The sequence below is a fragment of the Habropoda laboriosa genome, unplaced genomic scaffold (genome assembly GCF_001263275.1).
Source record: "Habropoda laboriosa isolate 0110345459 unplaced genomic scaffold, ASM126327v1 scaffold801, whole genome shotgun sequence".
Classification (NCBI taxonomy): Eukaryota; Metazoa; Arthropoda; class Insecta; order Hymenoptera; family Apidae; genus Habropoda; species Habropoda laboriosa.
This window is the reverse complement of record NW_017101026.1, coordinates 129613-141873: the sequence shown is the minus strand read 5'-3', so window position 1 is coordinate 141873 and position 12261 is coordinate 129613. Positions and strand designations below refer to the sequence as shown.

General features: G+C 38.0%; 5 protein-coding genes across 6 annotated transcripts in view; 3 read left to right on the top strand and 2 right to left on the bottom strand.

Moving 5' to 3' along the window:
- LOC108577905 overlaps window positions 1-695 on the bottom strand; it is a 1220-nt gene extending 525 nt beyond the window's left edge. The window contains exons 1-3 of the mRNA XM_017941131.1: window positions 366-695; window positions 265-302; window positions 11-190 (exon numbers count right to left, since the gene is read on the bottom strand). Of these exons, the coding sequence (XP_017796620.1) occupies window positions 11-190; window positions 265-302; window positions 366-390 (243 nt within the window). The 5' untranslated portion in view covers window positions 391-695. The remainder of the gene's footprint in view (window positions 1-10; window positions 191-264; window positions 303-365) is intronic.
- A 291-nt stretch (window positions 696-986) lies between these two features.
- On the bottom strand, window positions 987-3820 carry LOC108577913 (PRELI domain-containing protein 1, mitochondrial). Its single transcript, XM_017941142.1, has 5 exons — window positions 3721-3820; window positions 2807-3027; window positions 2500-2713; window positions 2166-2414; window positions 987-2072 (listed from the first exon to the last, which is right to left on the bottom strand). The coding sequence occupies exons 2-5, from the start codon at window positions 2896-2898 to the stop codon at window positions 1914-1916; spliced, it is 714 nt and encodes a 237-aa protein (XP_017796631.1). The 5' UTR covers window positions 2899-3027; window positions 3721-3820; the 3' UTR covers window positions 987-1913.
- A 460-nt stretch (window positions 3821-4280) lies between these two features.
- On the top strand, window positions 4281-7684 carry LOC108577947. The gene is made up of 12 exons (XM_017941179.1): window positions 4281-4334; window positions 4418-4627; window positions 4690-4875; window positions 4959-5132; window positions 5233-5357; window positions 5418-5920; window positions 5998-6200; window positions 6267-6468; window positions 6541-6750; window positions 6853-6939; window positions 7004-7285; window positions 7368-7684. The coding sequence occupies exons 1-12, from the start codon at window positions 4281-4283 to the stop codon at window positions 7682-7684; spliced, it is 2553 nt and encodes an 850-aa protein (XP_017796668.1).
- A 492-nt stretch (window positions 7685-8176) lies between these two features.
- LOC108577919 (V-type proton ATPase subunit e 2-like) lies at window positions 8177-9131 on the top strand. The gene is made up of 4 exons (XM_017941150.1): window positions 8177-8350; window positions 8496-8543; window positions 8626-8713; window positions 8812-9131. Exons 1-4 carry the CDS (start codon window positions 8253-8255, stop codon window positions 8842-8844), a joined length of 267 nt encoding a protein of 88 aa, XP_017796639.1. The 5' UTR covers window positions 8177-8252; the 3' UTR covers window positions 8845-9131.
- Window positions 9132-9501: 370 nt separating this feature from the next.
- LOC108577914 (protein RMD5 homolog A) lies at window positions 9502-11834 on the top strand. 2 transcript variants are annotated; one of them, XM_017941144.1, is made up of 7 exons: window positions 9502-9667; window positions 10127-10383; window positions 10470-10607; window positions 10690-10988; window positions 11067-11169; window positions 11259-11413; window positions 11514-11834. In XM_017941144.1, the coding sequence occupies exons 1-7, from the start codon at window positions 9532-9534 to the stop codon at window positions 11575-11577; spliced, it is 1152 nt and encodes a 383-aa protein (XP_017796633.1). In that variant the 5' UTR covers window positions 9502-9531; the 3' UTR covers window positions 11578-11834. The 2 variants fall into 2 exon arrangements, with proteins under 2 accessions (XP_017796633.1, XP_017796632.1); XM_017941143.1 differs by having other exon boundaries at window positions 10100-10383.
- Window positions 11835-12261: the final 427 nt, after the last annotated feature.

Here is a 12261-nt window from a genome sequence, read left to right as displayed (position 1 = left end):
GAAGACTCACCGGACACGCCGCGACACACTGCTCCAATTGAACGTTAGACGGAGCAGCCGTGGACGTCGATGAACTTGTCGTCAGGGCTGGTGTGCTTGTCCTGTCGCCGGAAATACTGCTTGTCGAGACTGGACCGTCGAACGCGAATCCGTCCACTTCGAACACCTCGGTGGAACCCCCGTTATCGTTCTTCAAATTATCATCCGGTGAATCGCGATCGTGCATCGGGAATAAGAAAATCCTTACGGAGATATGTTGCTTACCTGTGGAAACGCGATCACGCCCCCGCTCCATGCAACAGCTAGAGAACAAGCGTTACGTGTATATTTAGAATAGATACGATACTTTACCGATAGCTACTCACCCAGCGCAACGTAAAACAACCACATTCTCTTCGAGATTCTCTTTATACGATTCCCGTTCGAGACCCACGATTAACTGAACGGAAAGACCGATCCGCGTTCACTTTTATAGCTGAGTCAGACCGTCAAGTGGCCAGCACCAACCGGTCATACGAGAATCGTCGTGGATTCACCTTAAAAATCTCTGCGCAACTACCACGGTTTTTCCCGTCTCACGCCGTCTGCATCGCCATACACTCGCGGTATCTTCCAGTAGAAGTACACAACCCGCCCCACTCCCTTTCTTTCGCAAATTTATCCTTCTCCCTCTCAACCGCCTTTTCCCTTGCCTTCTTCTGATACCGTTCCTGGATACTGTATCGTCGCGTCTGGAAATCCCACTTTCCGTCCGATCAACCGTTCAAGGTTCTCCGTTTTACCGACTGCGCCGCATCCTTCTGTATTTCCTCCCATCGGAGATTTACCAGTTGAAAAACATGCCGATAAATTTCCTAAAGTAAGCGCATGTCGAGTCCGTACAAACGAGAGAACCTTGTACAAAGAAAAACGCCAAGGTAAAAAAAACTCGTACAGTTTACTTATACGCTGATACATCCGACTCTTTTTACGCAATGTTTGCACGATTTACAATGTCATACTCTTTGTATTCTAACTACATAATTTATACAGTTTGCTTTGTCGTACCCATACACAAAGGGGGCAGCAGCGTGATTTTGTCTGTGCCTGCACACGCGCGCATATCTTCTGAATGCAAATGCAACTTTAGTTTTATCGAATAATACCGCTAGAAAATGTCCACGCACGTACATACACCAACACACGCGCGCTCTCTCGCTAGGACGCGATTCCCCCCTACTCCTAATAATCCATTCGTCTCATTTATCAACGAGAGAACCTTGATTTTTATTCAAGCCAATTAAATTCGTTCGAGCGTTCGGCTTCTCGTTTGGTCTAACGTTCGAATAATTTACAGAATAATGTACATACGTTTAGTTCGCGTGTCGTTGCGTTTAACCGAGTAAACACGGTTAAAAAGAAAAAAGAAAAATGGTAAAGCGCTTTGAATGGTACCACGGCCACGACACCACGTACGCTCTTCGCTCTGAAATCGATCATCGATCGGGCAGGATAGCACGTAGTAATACACATGATTTCGCATTCGGTCAATGATCGTTATCGTTAAATGTACGTTTTCCCGCTGATCTGAAACTCTCTATCGCAAATAAATCATGTACAAGTCTTAAAGATTACTAAATTAATTGGTAGTTGGCAGGAATGATAACGTGATACAAAGTTGCATCGTAGCAAAGTTGTTTAAACGAAAATTCTTTCGCCTTATCCGCGAAAATTACTCGAACGTGAAAATCAATCGTAACGATATACCAGACGACTTCACCGTAATTACTCCGTTTCACTTCCTCTTACCCCGTCCATTCGCAACAACTAAACGCCCCCCTATCGTTCGGGGTCGCGTCTCCAAATTACCCTCTTCTCCTTTTACCCGTTCGCCCAAATACTTTTCTATTTTTTTAATTACTCTATCCTGTCGTTTATGATTGTTCCGGCTGGTACACCGCGTAAATCTTTCCGGCCTTTTTCTTCGCCAAGTCAGTTGCCTTTTTTGCAGCGTCCTTCACCTTCTCCGCTTTACCTTGTAACGAATGTTGAAAGTCTTCCGCGAGGCTGCTCTTTATCGCAGCGTCGTTCACCTGAAACGTGAAAACCAGAGCTAAACATGCGACAACCCGCCCCCATCTTTCATCGGTCGAATATTCATTCCGCCTCCTTTTCCTTCCCCTTACTAGATGAGCGAAACCCATTTGAGAAAGCGATGGATTCATGTACTGTGCCGTATGCGGAAACATATGCGCTAGAACATAATTGAAACCGTTATACATCAGAGTACAATTCTTTTTAAATCTATCCAATCCGAATGCTTGTATAGCTCTGCTAAATCCAAACACTTGACTATCGATCCATGCCGATCTCTTTGCCACCGTCCAATTTGGATTTTCTTCGCAAACTCTGTAAACCACCTTCTCCACGACACTCTGCCAAATCAGAAATATAGGCCAACGTCAATACCGATACACGTCACTATGTACGGACGATATTACGCATACTATCGCTAATTACCATCACTTTCGTGTAACCCAAATTCCTCGTATACGTTGTTAAAGTTTTCGTCTTCGGATCTACCGTACTCTCTTCGATTATTTTCACCGTATTCTTGCTGATGAATCTCTCTCCCCATTTAGGCGCTCTGTTAGTCTTTGTCAAAAGTCGCCTACTATGTAATATACCATTTTTAACACTCCTCGATACAGTGTCCTCCGTAAGTACGTGCTCGCTGAGAGAAGAATGTCAACTTTACCATTTTCTTCAAACGCTTATCGATAAACAAAGTCACCGCTCTACCAGTTTCAGGAAGCTTAACACTTGCCTGTTAGGATTTGGATATCTCTCCCAAAATCCTTGTGCAACTTGATTCCAGTTGAACTGAAAAATTGTACTGTTCTCGTAATGCTTCACCATTTTTACGACCAATGTAATTTGTCCTGCCAAAGGAACAAACTTGCAACACTCGCCGTTTCTCTCTTTCAAACAGTACAATTGACCGTACGTCGATTATTCAACAAACGGTCAGCTTGTCTATCCTTTGATCTGCAAACAAAACGAACGTATATACGCATATTATGAAAATACATTCTACCCACTTTTTAATATAGAAAAAAAACATTTTTATCGCTTGTTGAACCTCCCATCTCAACCGAATCAATATCTATGAAATTACGCAACATATGATACTGAACGATAATAAAATCGTTCCTACTGAAATATCATTCTCTAAAATCCATACACACGTTTCCATGCATCGCATTTACGCACGCGTTATACACATCAAAATATCCATCGTGTTTATGCGTGTAGAAACATATGTATTCCCGATGCACATGCATACATTTTATTTCACTGGTTTCACCTGACGACAAATTCCGAATTAATAGTTTATTCGATCGAACAATTCGAAACAAATTACATAACCCTCTATTGTATGCGGTAACTAGCTATTGGACCTTTACCTTTTAATCCTTATTACATATTACCGCTTCGACTACATCAACTGGCATTTACAATACATAATACCAAGTGATCGCGGAATTGCAAATACGCAGAGTAATCGATAAATTTTCATCGGAAAATCATAAGCAATAAGAATCAATCTATTCCGGTAGAATGTCGGAATTTTTAACCCTGTCGGGAGCATGTGTAGTCCTTCTACTTTCCTTCAAAAACTACACGCACAAGAAAACAAATACGGTATTCCTGACATACTTCATTCAAAATCACACTTACAACGTTAATAAAACATCATGCGGTTTCTCTGTACCCAATTGTAAATTAATTTATGTCACGCAACTGATAAAATGAATCACACACAGGCAACTTGCTCTACCGTCGATATTATCGAACTGTTCTTTACCCAGGCCAAAACGTGTTCACACATGTAACTACTTACGTATGTGTGCATATATACTTCCATCAAGTCAGTATGGGCAACTTGCATTAAACGAAAAGACAAATAAACTTCACGTATCACATCCAGAAATTCGCTTTATCTAAATTCCTATGCACACTTGACGAATATTTCAAACAACAAATAATTACTTCGAAGAACTCTTATTGTACGTAACGAAAGGAAAAATTAAATGTACATGTAGGTGGTTAACTAACCACGTAACTACGTGCCATTTTTCTCTACGAAATGTGGTAGAACCGTAATACGGATACCGGTTTCTATTGTTACCACGGCTAGTTAAAAATCAACTTGTTGCTACTTTCATTTTATTTACAAACAACTAAAAGTTGCGAAGCTAACTTCATTGGTAATTGTTCAAAAAACGAAAAGCGTAAAAATGCCGATAAAGACAAAGGAAATAAAAGGAATATTAGTACCCATAGAGGAACAAGTAAAGAAAACAAAAATATTACACATATAAAACATACCAACTTTCTCATTTCTTCTCACTTTCGAAATATTTTGATTCCTTAGGTAAATAAATTGAAAGGACTCATAAACGGTAACTCTCCTGACCAAAATGACTCTGCATCAACAAAGTCGACACTTTTTGAGCAACTGGAGTGTCTGGGAGAAAAATTTGACGCTCTATCGAAAGAAGACGTTAGCGATTACGAAGAGATGGAATCAAAGATTACTACTATCGTCGAGGAATTTTGTTCTCTAGAATACATGAACGAGTCTGTACGTTAAAGCAGAATAATAACCGGTTATTCTTCAACTTTCGTTAAACCTAACATTTACAGATTGAAGCCATCAACAAACAAATGGCAGACCAAATATTATCCACCGTACTGGATAAGTTTAAATTGGCTCTTGAAGCTCTAGAAAAATTGGAATGTTTGCCATTGAAACAAAGATTGATGGATTGTCTGGACTATATCAGGGAAATGGGTCAAGCCAATGAAATTGAACATTTCCAGAACATAAAGGTACATGTTCTAATCAGATAGATTAAGGAATAGATCCAGGAACATCTTATGTCATTTTACAAAGCTACTTCCATCACCACCAGGAATTGGGCACTTCCATTTTGGAATTACTTGGACCGTTACAAATATATAGGAAGAGCTTGGTATGTCGATCACTGGGAGAGAAGATTGTACTGTATTTGTGTCAATTGTGTGCAGCATTTAAACTGTTGGTGCAATTAGTACAAGAGCAGCACCAACTAAATGCATCCATCTATGTAATAAAATCCTTTATGATATCTGCATTTTAAGGGATGCATGTACAAGCTTACTTTAATCGGATGTTTATGCTTTTATTATATTTTATTTATTATATAGAATTGCAAGAAATATGTCTGCGAAAGACTTTGTTTTTGCTTGAAGATGATAATAGAATTGTTGGATATGTCAGATCCGTTATTCCAAGATGAAATACCCGAGCGAGAAAATCATTTTGTGTACAGGTAACGAAAAGGCTAATTTTAATTTTCAGTGTCTGTTCTACCGATGCGCTTTGCGTTTAGGATGGACTTGGCATTGGATATTTTATCGGAAATGCCGAATAAATCGCAACAGGATCAAACAGTGGAATGTAAGGAATTATGGTTTCGAATAGAAGATGTGTTCTCGTATGCGATGGCGATCGCACAAGTCTGCAAGCCTTGTAATTTTAAAGCAATAACCGGAACCTGTCAGTCCATTATATCAGAATACGAGAATTTAAAGTTTCAATTAACGTCCGAATCGTCCGATACAGCACTTAATAACTTGTTCATCAACAGCTTGACCGACGCGCTTTATCGACTAGAGCGTAAGATTAATGTATCGGTATTGAACCTTGTTATGGAGGTCTTTAGCGATCCATTTCACGCGTTGAGAAAACTTGTTACTATATGTGGCAATTCCCTAAGCGCTATCAAACGATCGAAAAACGATTTGACTAACGCTATAGAAGATTTCGATCAGATCATAGACAAATCTATGCAAATTGGATTGTTTGCTATTGCCTCGTGCAAAGATAGAAACCGTGAGTGAATTCTTGAAACGGAATCCCTCTGCCTCCATATATGTTTATCCCGCCTCCTACAATATTTATTGTCCTAGGAATCAATCAAATACGAAATTGCTTAGCGAGTCTGGAATCTTTGGAAACCGAATTGATTTCGGCCATTGCTACCTTTTACTTGCATCCAGAAAGCAAAGAAATGCGGGCAAATGTAAAACTCTTAACTGCACAATGGCAATTTGAAGTTAACAAGTTGCACGATGCGATCAATCTGATTATGGATTCGGCAGCTTATTGTCAGGTACTTTTCCAACAAATATAATACGTCTTGGGAAGAACCATGATACAATTTAGTCGGCATATTTAGGTGGTCTTAGACGATATTCAAGATCGTATCGCGGTAATGTCTAATTACCTCGACAATAGAAAACCTATCACACAAGCGCAAGTACAAAGCGTCGTGCTCAGATCTTTGTCGCTTTCTCGTCAAATTAGCACGACCATAAACGATATTGGTAGTGACATCATAGAAAGGCAAACAATAATGATGCTTGGAGAATTAAAAGCTGGTATGTATTTTCATAGTTCATCGTTTCTATGTTAAATTTATGCAACCTCGTAATCATATTTATATTTCCAAGCGATATTCGAGGCTGACGGTGCTTCGAAAAGTCTTCTAACAGATAATGCTACGGAACCACAACAATTGCGGGTGATAAAACGATGCGAACTAATCTTAAATGTGGTAAAAAGGCTAAATCCCGCTTTAGTTGCAATTATGAATAATACAACTTTGATGAACGCAAGTTGGAATGGGAAAAACAGCAAAGGGCAGGGTGATACTATGCATGGTATATTTTCTCACATTCTATTTTTTACATACTACCAATCTTTCTATTATACATATATGTATGTATGCATTGTTTCGACGCTGTGTACTTCTTCTTTGTTAGATGTAACCAATAGAACGGCATCTACGGTTTACGGATTACCCGACGATCATCAGAAACCTCTGACATACGTAAGAACTCCCTATACAGGTAAGAGTAAATATCAATTTATCGCTTTTCACATTTTTCACATTTTTCGGTGACATTTTTTCAGTGAGCAGTTGCAAATCACCTTTATCTATACAGACCGCGAATAGCGTCTCTAGAACACAACTGAATCTATCCTGCTTGATCCCCTACATTAAAAAGGGACGTGAAATGCGCACAGAACGTTCAGTTATGTATAAAACACCGCACAAAGATGACTCCTCGATTAAAAATGAGAGTAGATTAAATACGAGAAATTTGACTACTATCAGGCAACATCTTTTCAGTAGAGATAATATTGGTTCTCACGATGATATTTGTTTGTCTGAAGAAAGTATCAATCTGACAGGTAACGTGCATACGATATTGTATCAGTATTTGAATTTTTAGCTGATCATTCACTACTGATATGTAATAAAAACTACCTTCAGGTATTCTAGAAAGGTTTGTAACTTCTTGTTCAACTTTGAACACAACCACGCCCAAATCTCACCACGTGGAGAAAACTCAACAATACGCAGCAGCTACTGACAACGAATCGGATAAGAATTCTGTTAGACACTTGACAGAATCTTTGGTCGAATGTATCGAAACTCAATCTGGAATGACAACTGCCAAAATCACTCAGTGTTCATCGATTGGCGGAGGAGACGGTCCATCGATCGTAGAAGTATCAAAAACTTACGAGGACGTTCAACGATTAAGTAAAAACGTCGAAATAACACAGAAACGATTATTTGGAGATTAAATGTATTAATTACATTGATAAAAGTATTGATCTTGATTGAATTGATAGTTTCAATACATCGATCAGAACGACAAATGTTCTATCGTTAAAATAAAGTACCTTAACATGGTTTCTATTCTATATAAAAAAAAAACATTATTTGGGAATGCGAAGGAGGGAGGGAGGGAGAGAGAGAGAGTGAGAGAGAGAGAGAGAGAGAGAGAGAAGACAGTACAAATTTTATACATACTTAAATTCTATCTAAATTTTGTCAACTTTGAGATTTGTAATACTTTCATGAATAAAAAGACATGTTTCCGACAATAGCTATGTAATTCGATTTTCCGTTACATTTTGTTTATCGTTTAGATATCGAATCGGATATCGTATCGTGTGTAGCGAACAATCGAAGAAACGAGAATGCGATCTGTCGCGTATCGCAACTCTCGTTTAAGAGTACGACCTATCGAAGCAAATCGAGATATTCACGTGATTCTCGCGTATATACGTTGGTAAATTAATCGCTCGATGGGGCGCAGTCTCTGTTAACGGTATAAGGTACACGGTTGAAAATTAAACGTAAAGAAAAATGGGAGCATCGTTGTTGCCAATGTTATTTTTCACAGTACTTTGGGGAATAGTAGGGATCGTTTTACCTATTTTTGTTCCGAAGGGTCCTAATCGAGGGTACGTGTTCTATGGAAATTGACATGTACTAAAATTGTCATCGTTTGGACATTTTTCACATTGCGCAAACAAAATACTATTAGACTATAATCACTTTAATTTCACCGATAACACTCCGATTATTATATTTTTATCTCGTTCACAGAATTCTTCAGGTTATGCTCATATTGACAGGTTTTACATGTTGGTTGTTGTAAGTAATGAAACTGAATGAAAGTGTTTCGCTAAACGAACGAATTACGCATGATCGAACGTATTTCCATTCACTTTTACAGCTGGCTGTGTTGCTACATGGCACAAATGAATCCTCTAATTGGACCAAAACTATCCAAAAACACAATTCTTATGATGGCACGTGAATGGGTAAATATTATACCACTTTATCATAATAATGTTAATAGTTGTACAGTTGCTATCAATTGCAGAGATGTAATTCTAATCTTTTCTCATGTTTGTTACAGAGCAATCTCCAATTTGAGTCTTCATCGGAGTAATATGTTAAAGAAAATAAATATCATTAGAAATATACCGCATTGTCTTTAAAATATTCTACATCCAGTAAGATTGGTATTATTTTAACGAAAATGAAGTCTGTACACTAGAAATTGTACGGGAAGATAGGTGTACAGGCCAACATTATTCAAGTATTAGAATTCTAATAAAGTAAAATTTAATTTCACGCCATATGTACATTTGAACTTAGCATAAAACATTTCTTTAATATAATGTCATTGTACAAAAGGGGTATGTATATTGTGTAATAGTGCTTGCAACAACAAACAGCAACTACAAAATAATAATAATAGCAATGTTAATAATAAAAAATGAGTTTATGTTTTGTTGAAACTTTGGGAAGTGTTATTTGTTCTTTATATTTCAGCTTTTAATCCTATTGCTTTCACACGTTCCTCGCTTCGACATATCAAAACGTACATATATTATTAAGTTTAGAAATTTTCGATAAATAAGAAAAGAATCGATATTATTACGCGATGCATATGTAGTGAGATGCGTGCGTCCACTAGAGATACATATAACATATACAATAGGTTGCGCACGCGCCCGTGTTTCTGAATAGTGTTGCATGTAGTGAGAATCATCACAAACATCTACATGTATGCGGCTTGTGCATAAAGCCAAAGTGACAAGTAGTGACGCGATATCAACGACGAAAAACAATAATGGAGGCGTGTAATGCCGTTGAACGTGAAGTTGACAAGATTTTATTGAAATTTGGCATGGTAAACGAACATGCAGAGACAGTACTGCAAGATCTAATAAATCATATTGAATCTTTAAAAAGGGAATTCGCAGAAGGTAAATGAAAAGCTCTGCCGCTATTGCAATGTCACGTCTCGTTGAGAAAAAAGTCAAATTTTTTTGAAATTGTGATATTCTTAGTAGACGTGAAGAATATGTGATAAAGAATGTAGAGGATTTCAATTCTGATGCAGCGTCCATGTAGATTCGAATCAAACGAAGTTTAACCTGAGAATTGAACATTTTTCTTTCGTATTATACAGTTTAATTTTAACCTCTTTGGTCGCAGTGGTGCACTCAGAATTAGTTTTTGTTCGATACGTTCCTTAATTATCGTTGCTCTTTTCCTTTTTCTTCATTTCCAGTACTACGTTGTTGAAATAATTGCCGTAGCTAGTTTTAATTCGCGACAGAACCCTAAAATTTTTAATCGTGTATAACACTGTAACACTATCCCGTTTAATGGTATTGGGACTGTTTTCCCATCAGCACCTCCTGATCATGAATTAACACCAGGTCAAGTGCAAATATTGAAAGAAGCGATGAAGAAAGTTTGCGAAACTGTGCATCGTTTAACCACAGAACACAGAGAGCTACACGGTTCAGTTTCTAAAGTGGGAAAAGCAATCGACAGGAACTTTACTGCAGATTTTACAAGCACAAGCAGAGAAGATGTATTCTCTTGTTCAGGCAAATCGCATCTTTTGAATAAAGTTATCTGTCAGCATTTCTACCGTCATGGCATGTTGGATATCGCAGCAGAATTGGCAGCGGTGAGTCTACACCGAGCTCTTCGATTAAGTAACAGCTAGGATATTTTTTGGGGGCGTTCAGAGATAGACTGTATTTGGTATTACAGGAGGCTGGTATTAAAACTGACGAAGGGACAAAGGAACCATTCACAGAATTAAATTACATATTGGATTGCTTGAAGCAGAAAAACCTTGAACCGGCACTAGATTGGGCTAAAAGACATAGAGACGCCCTTTTAGCACAAGTACGCATAGCATCGTTCGTTGCCACTATTCCGATAACGCTATTACGCCGCGACTTGGTCTGATATTAAACGTTGCTTGTAGAATTCCTCCCTCGAATTTAAGCTACATAGGTTACATTTCATAAAACTGATTCAACAAGGTCCTAGCAAACAAACCGAAGCGATAACATATGTTCGGCAAAATCTTACACAATACGTCGGATGTCATGAAAAAGAGGTGCAAGCTTTAATGGGCACGCTACTTTACTTGCAAACTGGAATACAATCCTCTCCTTACAGTCATTTATTGGATCCCATTTTGTGGCTAGATATTCACGATGTATTCCGAAGAGAGGCTTGCATGTTGTTTGGCTTAAGCGTGGACAGCCCTCTATCGGTGTGGTATGTTTTCTCGCGGCTTCGTTAAATCGCGTAACGTGCAATTCAATCAAGGGAAAAACTTGTAACGTTATGTTGTAGCATTAACGCTGGTTGTACCGCGTTACCAACGCTTCTGAATATTAAGCAAGTGATGCAACTGAGGCAAGTAAATACCGTTTGGAATGGGATAGACGAACTGCCGGTAAGTAATAGCGCGTAACTGTAGCGGAGACGACGAAGAGAAAGGATTGTATGGTATATTATCGAAGGGACGACGTGTTCTGTTTCCAGATTGAGATAGATCTGGGCCAGGAAGGTCGTTATCACTCTGTTTTCGCATGTCCGATTTTAAGGCAACAGAGCACGGAGAACAATCCACCTATGAAATTGGTCTGTGGACATGTTATATCGAGAGACGCGTTAACTAAACTCACCAATGCAAACAAGTATGTCCGTTAGAAAAGAAATTGCGATTAAAAGAGAAAAGGTGAAATCAGAAGAAGAAAAGAAATTCGACTTTTCTTCTTTTTTCTTTTTCTTTTTCAGATTGAAATGTCCATATTGTCCAGTAGAACAGAATCCAGAGGATGCTAGACTTATATACTTCTAGAATTATTACGACACAAAGATGCGAACAAGTTGTTTTTAGATCTTTTTCGAGAACAGGAGGTTTGAAGGATCGGGACAAATACACATACATATTTACGTCGAACCATCGTATTTTGTGAATTCTCATGGTAATCGTAACTAATTAATTTTCTTAGCAGACTGATTTTCCAATCGTGTCGTCGATACGTTATAATACAATAGTACACTGGCACATTTTGTCGTGAAAAAAAATGTGGCACCTTTGGCAACGATTCTTTGGTGGCGACAGTCGATACTTTGATTTTGATATTTCAGTGTGTCTTTCAAAGAACAAATGTATCAGCGTAATTATGTAAGAATTAAAATAAATGTGTATGTGTATATGTATACGTATATATTTATACTGACGTATGCGCGAGTACGATAGCATTAAGTTTTTGTATATACTGCTGTTAAATGTTAATTATCATTAAAGTTATTCGTAATGGTAACAACTATTAACAAGATGATATGTAAATCGCATAAAATGTATCGACATATATGGTATTAACACGATCGTATTATTAGCGTTTTTTCGTTTGTAACATTGGATGTGTAACTTTCTTCCGGCGGAAATTCTCACGTAACCGATCACTGATACGTGTTCTTTAATATAATATTTTTCTACCCTGAATATTTAAAAAATAAATAAATTGAATATTGTAAA